The sequence below is a fragment of the Sturnus vulgaris genome, chromosome 19 (assembly GCF_052056855.1).
Source record: "Sturnus vulgaris isolate bStuVul1 chromosome 19, bStuVul1.hap1, whole genome shotgun sequence".
Lineage (NCBI taxonomy): Eukaryota > Metazoa > Chordata > Aves > Passeriformes > Sturnidae > Sturnus > Sturnus vulgaris.
Window position 1 is genome coordinate 129,199 of NC_142261.1, and position 13,183 is coordinate 142,381.

Genomic DNA, 13,183 nt, shown 5'->3' on the forward strand with positions numbered 1-13,183 from the left:
TATATCTTTCATTAGACTGTAATTCCAGAAGGCACTTTATTCCTTTATGACTTATGCTTAGAAGGGTCCCAAAAGTTCAAAGGGTTATGAAGCTTGGCATATCTCATTACAAAATTGGAATTAAAATTACATGACTAGACACTGCCTCAATAAGAAAATCACTTTTGGAGGAGAAAAAACCCCCACCCCCAAACAATCTTTTTAAACAAAGAACAGCTACTTTCAAGTCTACTAAATTCCTAATAGCGAGGTAAAAAGTCTGACACAAACTGTCACAAAGGTGCACCCTATCCAAACTTACTGCAAAGTAATCTCTTAATAAAACAGACCACTAATTACTGCTAATAATTAATTAATAATGAATTCATTAACTGGATATATTACACACCTTAACTAACTCTATTACTAAACAGTATCAAGTAAAGCAGCAATACTGCAAAGAAGCTTCGATTTTTCCACCCCTAGTTCAAAATGAACATCCCAATTTCACCCAATGAAATCACTACATCGTTGGGTATATAACAAGTGCTTCTGCTTTCCTTGGTCTCCTGTCACACTCCCAAACCAGGAGATTTCTCTCTGGCTAGAAAACAGAGATGGAGGTGAACATCACTGTTCTTTGCAGTTACACACAGAGCTGGAAGAGCCCAGTGCTCACGGCAGGCCTGACACCTGGCACCACTGCCAGGAACACTCAGAGCCAATTCTTTAACAGTGCTTTCAAGTCCATGAGAGACAAAAACTGATTCAGCATTTACTACTAAGATACCGAAAACTTTGTTTTCCAAGACATTTAATAAATGTGCCTCAACTTTGATATCAAGTACTTACTTGAAATAACTAATTATCTCTTTGGGATTTACAGGTCTGTTCTGCAGTACCTTGCAGAACTTTGGGACACTGTTTACTGTGTACATGGCTTGTTTAATCTGTTGTGTAGGTCTGGAATTAAAACTGTATATGATACCAAGAGCTTTATAGGACTAATTTCGATCCAAAAAATAACATCCATTTATACAGAGAATTGCTGTTAGCACACTACATGCCACGATTAAGCCAATATTATCTTGGTTCTCTATAAAGCTATGGTTTTTTAAACTTGTTTCTCTAAAATAGGTTTGGTTGTTAACCAGAGAAATAAATATGCAAAACATGCTCTGAATCAACTTCATGTTACTGGAACAGAATTTTTCACCTTTATTACTGCTGAAGATGCGTAAGAAAATATAAGAAATGCAACAGTATCAATAAAAAAATAAAATTGCATCTTATCACCATAGACTTAAATGCAGCAGAGCCTCTAAACCTCTAACAGTGCAAAAATAAATGATAAGCAAGTGATGTAAAACGGTATACAGAGAAGTATACTGCAAAGTTCCCTTGGGGGATTTCTACAAACAATATGCATCTTGGAAAAAAAGAATAATATGACAAACCAAAAAGGAAGAGCTTGCAAAGTATCCTGAACATTCCTTGAATAAAGAGCAAAGAATGTTACTGCAAATTTCGATGTTTACCTACACTGCCCACATTTTATTCCCCATTAACTTGTCACAATAAGTTATTTGGTAAAGGTGGTTTTTAACCTACATTTTGAATGGATTAAAATTAGGCAACAATACACCACTAGACTGGGGCATTCAACCAGTGGCCAGATACTCAAAACAGGGCTGCTGCAAAGTAACTTAGCATCACTGTCCACACAGTAATGACTGTCTCTAAGTGCCACCCACCTAATCCACGATGAACACATTAACATCCAGAAACAGTTTACACTTTATTCCAAGGCAGTATGGCTCTTTACATAACTATTCCTTCAGCTGGAAGCTGTAATATCCAGTGCTTTGGGAAGCTAGGAAAAAACCCTGCTCTAGCTGAAGCTGAAGATACTGTTCTAGGGAAAACTGATGAGCAAAGAGATGTGAAAAATGCCAGGCTTTGAATAAAGCAACACAATGCACTGAAATGATTTTATCTGAAACAACACTAAAATAAGAAATAACAATAATAATAATAAAAAGACAAAACCCAGTAATTATCTTCTAGCTAGGCGTCAACACTTGTCTTTTTTTGGCTATTACTAAGACAAGGTTCTATTCTGGCCTAAACATTTGAGAATCAAACTGCATCAGTATCTGACAGTGTTATGAATCAACCTCTTGCTCTTGATTATTCTACAATTTTTCTGTTTCAGGAGCAAGAGCTCTATCTTTGGAAACACAGTATGCTAAGGCACAGCAAACACCTTCAAAAAGCACAGCTTCAGTCATCACCGTTTCTTGTACAAGGCCTTTCCTGTTCAGCTCTAACTTTTGTGAATTTAAAACATGCAAAATATTTTCAGTGCAAAATCTGGTGCTGTTAATCTGCATGTTAAAATGCAGCCAGCCAGCATCAAGCTTATTGGACTTCTGAGGTTTTAGAATTCAGCAGCTCATCAAAGAAATATCCAACCAGATTTAATCAGGTGTTGTGGTGATTCAGGATTTTCATGCTGTTATGTGCTTGTCATTTGATTTGTGCCAGAAGGCAAACTCAAGACAGCAAATACAGATTAGCTCCTGTAATTACCTATTCTTGATGACTTTTGATCATGACACAGCATGTCATGACAACTTACTGTCAAAGGTCATCAAATAAACAGCATGTCAGACTGATCATTTCAGTCCAAGCTGTGCTCATTTAATTCCTGGCATCTCTGAATAGCAGAGATTTCTGCAGCAAAGTATTGTTCTTAAACTCAAAAATCAAGTATAAACCAGTAAGTTGTAACATGTTAACACTCCTGTTAGTGTAGTTAAGACACTTCATTAAACAAAAAAGCATAAGAAAACTAAAACTAGTTTTGGCACACTGTCATCAGAGGCTACAAGCCTTTACGAGGCATGAATGAGCCAGGGGCAGAGACACAAAGAAGAAGCAGTGTATGCTTTCACATGCATCACACACTCACACAGCTGTGGCAGTATTTAGATGCACAATTTGCTTCAACTACAAGCTACTTAAGTAGCTACACTATTCTGTAGCCTGATCCACAGAATGAGGCTATCAAAGCCCTTCCTACTGACCACAGTAACTCCACCGCAGTAGAACATTCAGATATGACAAATTTTACAGACAGTGAACTTTGAAGGCGCCTAGACCAAATATCTTTGACAGAATTAACAGTACCAGTAAAACGAAATATACATCATCTTGTAGCTGGATAATTAGCATAGTGTATTTAACCTCATTAATTATTAAGTATAGAGTTAACAGCACTGGGCTACATTCTTCTGTGGTCTCTCTCTTTCAACTATTTTCATTCTTCTTGGATTCCTGGCTTATCTCTCCTGCAATTCATCCATCCTATTTTTTCACTTGTCATTCAAATGCTTTGTTTTCTTCTGAGCTTTGCTGCTCAACCATCTAGTTCTCTACCTCTATTTCTTATCTGAATATTGTCTAAGTTACTTTGCTCCAGTAACAGCCACTGATTCATTACCAAGTTCTCTTCCTGCTGTCATCACATTCCTACATATTATGACCAGGTATTTCAAAGAACATCAGGAAAAAGCATTTACTGGTAGAAGTTCTGCACTATGCAATTAGAAATTAATGATTCATTAAATCACTAAAATGATTTTTCAGAAGACCTGCCACATTTGATCTGTATGTGCCATATACTGCCTTCAAGGTGACTGTAACCTTTGCAATGGGTGTAAAAACACCTATGTTATGGAAGAAGTGCAAAGATGTTTTATGTGTTAACCCCCACAGAATGCTAGAGAGTATGTTTGGTTTCCAAACCCACCTTGAATGCCTGACAGTCCTATAGGCAGTGGGAAGTGAGTGTTTTGCTTTTGAATGTGATCTAGACCTGGGTTTAGATGATGAATGATACTTGAATGGTGATCGAGATCTTGACCGAGATCTTTTCTTGTGTTTTTTCCTTTTCTTTTCCTTTTCTTCATCCCTAGGAAGATCTCTGCTTCTGCTTGAAGGCCTTTCTGCTTGTTTAACTTCTAAGGTGGGTAAAGCTCTGACTGCAGTCACAGGACATGGTATACCACTGACACTCTGAAATCAAAGATAAACAAAGAACAGCGTTCAGTTTCCCAAGTTAGTCAAAGTTATTTAGTGCTGCACTGGGAATATGTGAAGTATACAGAAGTAAGGCTGACATCTTCAAACACATGCATCCAGCAAAACTTAATGGAGGCCTGTACAGCTCCCCAAAGCTTAACCAGGACGTAACTAAAGATGAAAACTTCAGAACTTTCAGAAGAAATGTGTTCTAAAAAAATATGGGTACTATCAGGTATATTTTTGCCTATTTACATATTTTACTTAAAACAGGATATACTTGGAAATACAGTCAGAAACAACTGACATTCAAAGCTAAGTTTTAGTGTCACTTTCCTCCACGAACTGTGCTGCTTGGATGACAACTTCAAGAAAAACAGAAAAATGAACTGATGCTGATAGAAATTATGTTTGACCTTTGCAAAATAAATGTTTTAAATGTAAAGGATTGGGAAGATCGCAAAATTTATTAATCTCAAAGACAGAACAGGTCCATGCACAGTTAATGTTCAATTAATAATTCCGGCTGAAGGAGATTAAGCAAAATCATACCACAACATTTTCAAATTATCAGCTTGAACCCCAGAGAATTCTGCTCAATGCCTTCTTTGGAACAATTTGAGTCAGGCACTATAGATATGCTCCTCATTTCAAAGCCTGTCATTCCCCCAGCTGCCATTTCAAGGCAACTGGAGAAATCAGTTTCCCTGTCATAATTTCTGCTCCACCTCGTCTGACACTTTCACTGTTTGATACAAGGACACTTACCATGACTGGAATAAAAACTAACACATTAAAACCTGAAATAACCAAATTAAAAACAGGTGATCTTTTCCTTTCTTTTTACCCTTCTCCTACCATGAATACATAAAGACAGCTGATCACATTTGAATAATCAAAAAGGCAGCTCTGCTTCAAGTTAGAGAAATTAAACTTTTTCATGATTTAACTGAGAACTACTATCACAATATTTACAAAACCAGCAACAAAGCAGTACTAAAGTAGCTTACTTTAATTATAAACATTTTACAGCATGATCATTTGAGTGACTGGTTCACCAGAGGCCTATTTCCAATTTCACAAACTCCATGTGTAAGTGCAGACACCTCACAGATGCCTAAGCTCCAGTTTCCTAAGAGGCCACCAGAGTTGACTTTCATTCCTATGACAACATTATTCATCTCTTTATACAGTACCCGAGCCTTTGCTTTGAACACCACTGAATATGGAATAGCCCAGTCTGCCTTGAAGTAGACACCTCTAATAGCTTGAAACAAAAAAGCTGTAGGCAAAGTAGTGTTAAGAAGAAAACAAGAGAGAGGAGAAAAACCCAGTGGTTTTCACTGCTCAGGTTCGTTTGGCCACATAAAACACAAGTTCTCCTATCACTGCCAAGAAGGAAGTTAATAAATGAGTAACACATTTACTTTCAGCTCACATGGAGAGATTCTCTCAGCCACCTGAACAAAGAACCACACAATGCTAAGCCCAAATATGTTTCTACCAAAAGCATCCACTGCTGGCACTGGGCTCTCCATGACTTTCAGGAGTGCCAGCACTGTCCAGCTGTCTCTGGGAAGCACAGATGCAGGCTGGCTGCCTGCTGGGCTGAAACATCCCTGCTCAGGCTACTGAACAATCACATCTGGAGAGCCACACTGAAGTAACTTCAGCTGGCCACAGATGATATAGGCAGGGTCTTCACTGAAATACAACAGGTAACACACAGGGAGAAGTCACCCACCCATCCACCACTGTGCCCAGGTGCTCTGGTGACAGATGTCATGTCCTTATGACAATCACCTGAAACAAATGGGCCACTTCCCTCAGTGGCAACTCCAGTTGCCTTTAAGAAAAACAGAACCAGCAAAATGACTTGATTCAGAACGAGAGCAGAACACAGAGCTCAGTGAAAGCAGTCAGCAAATTGCTAGGCCACAAATAACATTTCTAGGTGTTTAAATATTTGGAAACAAATAAACTATCTTGGAAAATAAGATAATGGGAACTGAAATTGGAGGCATGAATGCAGAAAGGAATAAAAAGTAAAATTAAAAAAAAAATCACAGTAAGCACAGAACTGGGAGATTACAAAGCTCTCTGCTTCAACTCTGATCAGGCTCTGCCAATATGCAGGCCAGCAGGACGGCTTGGAAAGCACGGAAACAAACCTGTTACCTGATGAATTTTATTATTCATCTCAAGGGAAGAGAGATTTAAATTGTCTGAGAGCTCCTCTAAGATGTTAAATTGCAAACATTCAGATAGCATTCACTGAATCTCACTTCTTTGTTTTGGGGAACAGCACATCTTTTTGGCCTTTACTAAATGCTACACTATCAGACAAATTCTCTGGCAGAGTTGTTCTTCAGCATTTTATTTGCATGAATAAAGCAAATCTGACTAAAATAATGCCAAAACATGATTCAACAACTCTTGTTTAGCAGGAATGGATTAGGAAAGAGCTCTGTAAATAGGGAGAATTTATAGCCATATGAGAACAGAAATGAGTACTTCAGTTCATTTGCATATTTGCAGTATTCATAAGCCAAGAACACACATTAGTTATTCTGGGGTTACGCTACTTAATCAATACACAAAGTCAAAATTAGAAATGAACCAGAACGTGCTTATTGCAACAGAATAGAACAGTAGCACTGTGTCTGGCTCAAACAAAATCAACTGGCAAAGGACATTAACAATAATATTACAAACAGCTTATATTTCCTTGACAGTAATTGGAATCGTATGTTAGATCAAAACTGCAAACAGTGAAGAATGTCAGAACTGTAAAGAGTTAATCAGCAATTCTTTTACTTCACTAAAATCAAAAAATACTCCAGATTCTTTTCTACCACTGTATCCTTTTTACTCCAGGTTCCCCAAAGCTTATGGTGAAGTATTCCCTGACAGAAAATTAATAAGCAGCTATCTACCAGTAATGGAAGTGCATAATTTGTGTCTTCATCGCTCTGTGCAACAAAGCAAGCAGTTACTTTTACTTAAAAGTTTGTCAGTCCTAGTATTCATAAAGTGGCTGAAAATATTAGAGATAAAAGTATTTCCTATAGAATAAGTTCCTACAGAATTTGTCCTATAGGAACTCAAAGATTTAACAGTTTAACAGGGTTACTCTGCTGCACTAAAAAGTAGCTGCAGTACACTGACCATGGTAAGGTCTTCAAAAAACACACAAAATCTCCACAGAGCCAACTGCAAAGAAATTAGTGGCTGTGAATCTGTTAGCTGTGGGGATCAATATGCCTTTTTATTTTGAGTGCCTTGAAGACTGAAAATCAACGCATAAACATTCTTACCTCTTCACCTATCACAATTAAAATGGCAGTTCCTGATATTTGCCTTTTCCCCCCTGTTATATAATGACTAAAGTATTTATTCTATAAGGAATTACAACTCTCAAGTAGTTTTCAATAGTAGGGTTATTGCAATAAAAAAAAAAAAGTTTCAAATGCCAGCAAGTTATCCACCCCCTAAATGCCACATTAGTACGTGACATTTATGTTTTTCCTTTATCTTGCTTTTTCAAAAGGACAGGTAAGTTTACAAGCAAACCCAACCTCCCTCTCATGCGAACCAGAAGCTGCAGATACCTATAGTCTGAAAAAAAACCCCAAAAAACAGTGAATGGCTCCAAAATATTCTAAAGCATTTTCTTCTTTAAATATTTATGGGATGGCTTTTATTAGACAATTACATTTTGCTCAAAAATTAACAAAGAAAATGCACAAACATAAAATGATGTTGTACTTTATTATTCCAAAGAGGCATGCAGGAATACCTACAGTCCATTGTTGAAAAAGGTAGGATAAACTACAGAGTGTGAAAGACATACACTATCTCCAGCTGTTGATAACCCTGTTATGCTTTACAAAACCAAAAAAGCATCTCATTTTTAAAACATGGCACAGTTCTATTTCACTTGTAAATAGGACTACTTTCCACAAGAAACAAATAAATGTTACATTCAGGACAAAAGTAAGAACAATACATCTAAAGAAACAAATGATAAAACAGGGCTTCAAAACCTGGGAAGATGAAAGAGCTAAAAGAAGGAAAGTTTTGCTTTGTGCCTCAGAATCTTTATATTCAGAGGCATAACAGCAGATGACGTTTGGGCCAAGCCATTAAAACAGCATCACTTTCAAATCACGTGCTTGTCTGGCTTTGCAACGTAATGACTGTAGATTTCTCTTCTGTTTAAATCAGATACTAAGGTTATACAGGTAACAGTTTGGGTATAGCCAACTGGCTTACCCTATCAAAGCACTGTCACCACTAAACCATTTCTGAGTAAAATATGACATTTGCAGAATAATCCATGCCAAGTCCTACTACCGAGGATATTACTTCTTAAAATTTGAATTAATTTTCATAATTTTGGAATGAAATTTGCATTTCAGATCATGAAACACCTTAGTTTATTTGTTCTAAAGTAAAAAAGGCAGTTCAGTGAAGCACTCCATATAACCTGTGCATTCCAGCCCAGCATGGAAGAACTGCAGTTGTTAGAACTAGAACTCTTTGCTGTTCCAGGACGAGGAACCCACACGCATTGCAGAATGAAGGTAATTTCTCAGTGACACTGACAGATGTGCCAAGGAGTCTATACAAAGTCTGTGCATACCAAGTCTATAGGAATCCTCGTGTAACACGAGAAGGGAAACGTCACCCAGTTACTGTTTGTCCATGTCCTGAGCAAGGGCACAGACTTCACTGGCCCAGCATTGCTGGAAGCTCATCTGTTTGGAAACTGAGATAAGCCCCACGCTTTCCAAGTACTGGTTTGAGGAAATACAAATAACTGAACTGTTCTAATGCATGCAAGAATGGTAAGGAGCCATTTGTGAAAAGATGTGCTGCTTCACTGCTACAGCTTTTTCAGCCTTTTCTTTCTCCTGCTTGATTTCACTTTAAAGAAAAACAGGAAGCCATATAAAAGAAATAAGCCAGCTATGGAAAAGACAGAACTGACTATTTTTAAGATTCAGCTGAAGTCAGAACAGCTTAGAAGTGCTCTGTTGTGTGGTACTGACTGTCCTTTACCTGCAGTTAGCAGAATCGATTTCATTCAAAGATGTAATGTACACTCAGTACCAGTGATCTTTTCAAGAAATACAAGGTATCAGGAAAATCTGACAGAGGTCATAAAATCTGTGCATTTAATGTATTTCTGCACATTGTGATAAGCAGGCTTTCAGCACAAACGTACACTGTACACACACACAAACAGCATGACTTTATACACTTATCAGGCTGGGGCAATGTAATGTAGATTATGCACCTCCCACAGATGTCCTCAAATCCTCTTTGTGCTTTACTATACAACTCCATCATTACTCCATTTTGGAGACAAATTTTCAGCTACAAAAATCCTGCCACTACATTAACTGTGACCAGTGTATAGGAGTCTTTGTTTCCTGGACTCCTCATTGGATGCTCCTACCCCAAAAACAAGAAATGCAATACATTTAGTGACGTTTTTGGTGGACACAAGTATTTAATTATTTTCTTTGTTTTCTGATTTAATTGCCCCAATTAGTTCCACTGACCAAACCACAAAACTAATTCTATGTATCTTTCTCTCTAAACTTTTTAACGTTCTTTTTATTACAGCCACTGTAGTTATCTCCTGTTACTTTTGCAATCAGTGTTTTTAAATGCATCTCTAGTCAGAAACATGACTGGATGTTTGAAACACTACTGAAAAAGCTAAAAAAAAAAAAAAAAAAAATCAAACCAGTGCTACATATTTATTTACAAGCTTATTTTGACATCACAATGCAGCATACTGGGTTCTCAGGGTATACAGAACAGAGGCTAACAAATCTGCAATATGATTTCACTCATCTTTCTCCAATACAATTTCTTGACTCAAATGGGCTGTTACAAATAGGCAAAACAGGCAAGGAGAGTAAAAGGCAGATTATTTAGAATGAATGGAAATGGATGCTTTTTTGAATGTGCCAAATGGAACAACAGCTTGAAAAACATTAGTATTTCAAAATAAGCTTTTATCTGCAGAAGTCTCTATGCGTGTATCTGTATAAGTGTGTCACTAAGCACAGCACACTTAGCAGGAATATTACATCCAAAGAGATTTTGGCATTTTGGACTGTTCATTAAAACAGTACAAGCACTTCCAATACAATGGCCAATTTTATTTTTTAAAAGCAAGATCACATCAGAAAACATGTAAATATACATTTGAAATCCTAAATAAAACCTTTAATAATGAAAGCACCTCCAAACCATTTCTATTGGTAAGAAAGAGTGAAACTGGTTACTTTAAAATTGTCAAATACACTGGAACTCCTTGTGTAAGAAAAAAATGGTGCCTTCTGTGAAACGGTACTTCAGTGGAAGAAGTAGTTTCTAGAAAATCAGTTCACTGAGAAGTGGGATAGGGTGTGGGGTTTTTTTTGTTGAGAAGTTCACTAGCAAGTTCAGCTTAGAACTTTAGTAAGTTCAGATGTGAGCAAGAACATTCATCTGCTTTTCTGAAAAAGTCAGCTGTCACTGGTTATTTCAGGCATTCTCTTAAAGAAAAATATCAAAGGAACCTTAGCTTAGAAATATCTGTGTCCTTGACAAATTCCCTTGAGAAAAAGTGCAGAACTGCAAATGTGGGGAGTTTGGCATTATCACAGTCTCTTTGCATTCACTCTTCAACATGTAACTGAAAAGAGAACTACTAAACACTTGTGTCAGGGAAAAATTTGTTAGCAGTAGCAATGAAAAACCCAAATAGGATCTCTTTTGGGATGTGACCACATTTAACTCACATATCTGCTACTCTCTGCTGATATGGACCACATACACTGCAGGCATGTCTCTTTCAACTGCTTTTTTTCAAAGTGTTTTAGGGGCAATCCATGATTTACTTGGAAAAATCGAGAACTGGGCAATGAACTACTTGCTAGGTAATGGAACTCTTTCTGATGGAAACAATGGAAAGCCTTGTCATTCTTTCCTGTAGCCAGTCTGTCACAATCAGTATCTTAAATTTTCCATCAGTAGCCAGAGATTACATTTGGCTTGACTAGTGCAACCAAGAGTGATTTTACTGGCTTTTCTGAAAGCAATGCAATTGCAAACCCAGGAAAGCGAGATTCTACTTCCCCACACAAATTGTATTTGTAATGTACAGGAAAAACCATCAATATACACATCGAATAAGAAAGTATCACAGCTTAGGTAAACCATCCCAATAATCTTGCAAGGTGAGTGCTCCAGCACTTGAATCACTAGTACAGAGTTAAAACATGGAAGCTCATTTTCCTTTCTGTACCTGTCTAACTGACCTAGGAACTGTGCAGCCTACTTCTCAACTAGTTCTTTAATGACAGATGAGAGAAATATGTAAAATAACAGAAAAAGATTAACAGCGTTTAAAATTCAAATTTCTCCCCATTTAGCAAAGCTTCTATCTCTGCAGTCAACTTCATAAACACTGTCAGATTCACATTCTAGAGGTAAATTTTCCATCAGCTTTATGGGAAAGGAATTTATTTCTTGCTTACCTCACTACTGAAGGAGTTCTCTTCAATTTTCTCGGTTTCTGCCTCTGACAGAGGGTTTTTCAGGGTCTGCAAGAACAAGGCAGCTTTCCTTTTGCGTTCTGCTTGTAGCTGCTTCTCCTTTGATTCTTTGGAGGCCTGTGCAAGTTTCTCCCTTGCTGCAGCTGCTAATCTATCCTCTAGTTTCTGCTTTGCTGAGAAAGACAAGCATTAAGTTTAGGGTGAGTCATCCTTGGGGAACTCAGGCTTCCTTAAAACAAGCACCCTTCCTCATCACAAACAGGCAAACAGCCCCTCCCAGCCATTCTCAAGCCTTCCCAACATAGCCACTCAATGACACGATAAGGACATCAGCTTGAAATGAAGAAATTCCAAGCATGTTAATTCATACGTAAGTCATTTGCTTAAGGTAAAGCAGTGCAGGTGAAGTAAAAACGTCTAACTTACAATGACAAGAAAATCTAATCCTTAGTACTCAGGATATTTGTCTTTTTCTATTTATAAAAGCTACCTAAAGAAAGCAGATGTGTAAATTCAGAAGCTTTTTCTTTTAAGTCTTAAAGTGATGCAAACTCTCCAGTTTGCTCTTTCCACTGATCTGATCTGCACAGTTTTCAGCCCTATTTAAATATATGTTATTATGTTTATAGAAAGAGCTGCTCCAGAAATTTTCAGAAACTGTTTCATCATTGTTTCAACCAGCAGATTTTGTTGTGTAGTTACATGTTGTATGTGATTATATGAAGAGAATAAACCAACTGATTTAACTATGCACCTAACAGCTACTTCGTGTAATGTCTTTCAGCTTACACTTTTATTTTTGTGTTCTGTATGTACAAAACAACTGTTTATTGTTCAGTTCCACAGGTTTTTTCAACACACATCTTTTTCTAAGTGTGTTTTACATTTCATTTTTATTATTACACAAAACACTTCATATTTGTTTTAGATATGTCACACCATAGCATACTTTGTGCTACTGCAGTTTACAAAGCAACTGCTACTTAGAAGCAAAACCCACCATTTTGAAAATGAAAAACTAAATTCCTGTGGCATACTCACAGTTGTGAGAAATACTGAGTTTTTAAGCTGGTAAATACTGACAGAATATTCACTTAAAGAAGCACACTCTGCTGCGAAACAGCCTCGGGGAGGAATGGGTGAAACTGGATTCTTCTAAAACAATTTCATTCAAATTCACTCATCATGCCCTTCTGCCCTTATGCACATTAACACAGCAACAGGAAAAACCCACACAAAGATTTAATGGCATTGCATTATAAGAGCAACAAAACACCAACAAGACGATATGAGTCTATAAGGGAGTGCGATATAAATGAAAAATAGCTTGAAGCAATTCACTGTTCGATGAAGAAAATGACAAACAGGTATGTATGTCTTTGCTGGGCTTTGTTCATGCAATCTGGAAACTACAAAGTCAGTGCCTTACTAGAAGATTGTAATAGAAAACCAAAATAAAATTTAGAAAGCATCAACTGTGTCAGTGTGTTACAAGTCTGATTTTGTCTGAGCAACCAGTGAAGATTTCGTTCTTTCAGGAGGGAACTGTGGGAAAAGAA

The 13,183-nt window shown here is 37.2% G+C and overlaps 1 protein-coding gene across 4 annotated transcripts in view; it reads right to left on the bottom strand.

Moving 5' to 3' along the window:
- SFSWAP (splicing factor SWAP) overlaps positions 1-13,183 on the bottom strand; it is a 34,854-nt gene that overhangs the window by 5,833 nt on the left and 15,838 nt on the right. For all 4 annotated transcript variants that reach the window (XM_088176240.1, XM_088176242.1, XM_088176239.1 and 1 more), the window contains 2 exons: positions 11,607-11,797; positions 3,794-4,059 (listed from right to left, as the gene is read on the bottom strand). In XM_088176240.1, the coding sequence (XP_088032366.1) occupies positions 3,794-4,059; positions 11,607-11,797 (457 nt within the window). The remainder of the gene's footprint in view (positions 1-3,793; positions 4,060-11,606; positions 11,798-13,183) is intronic.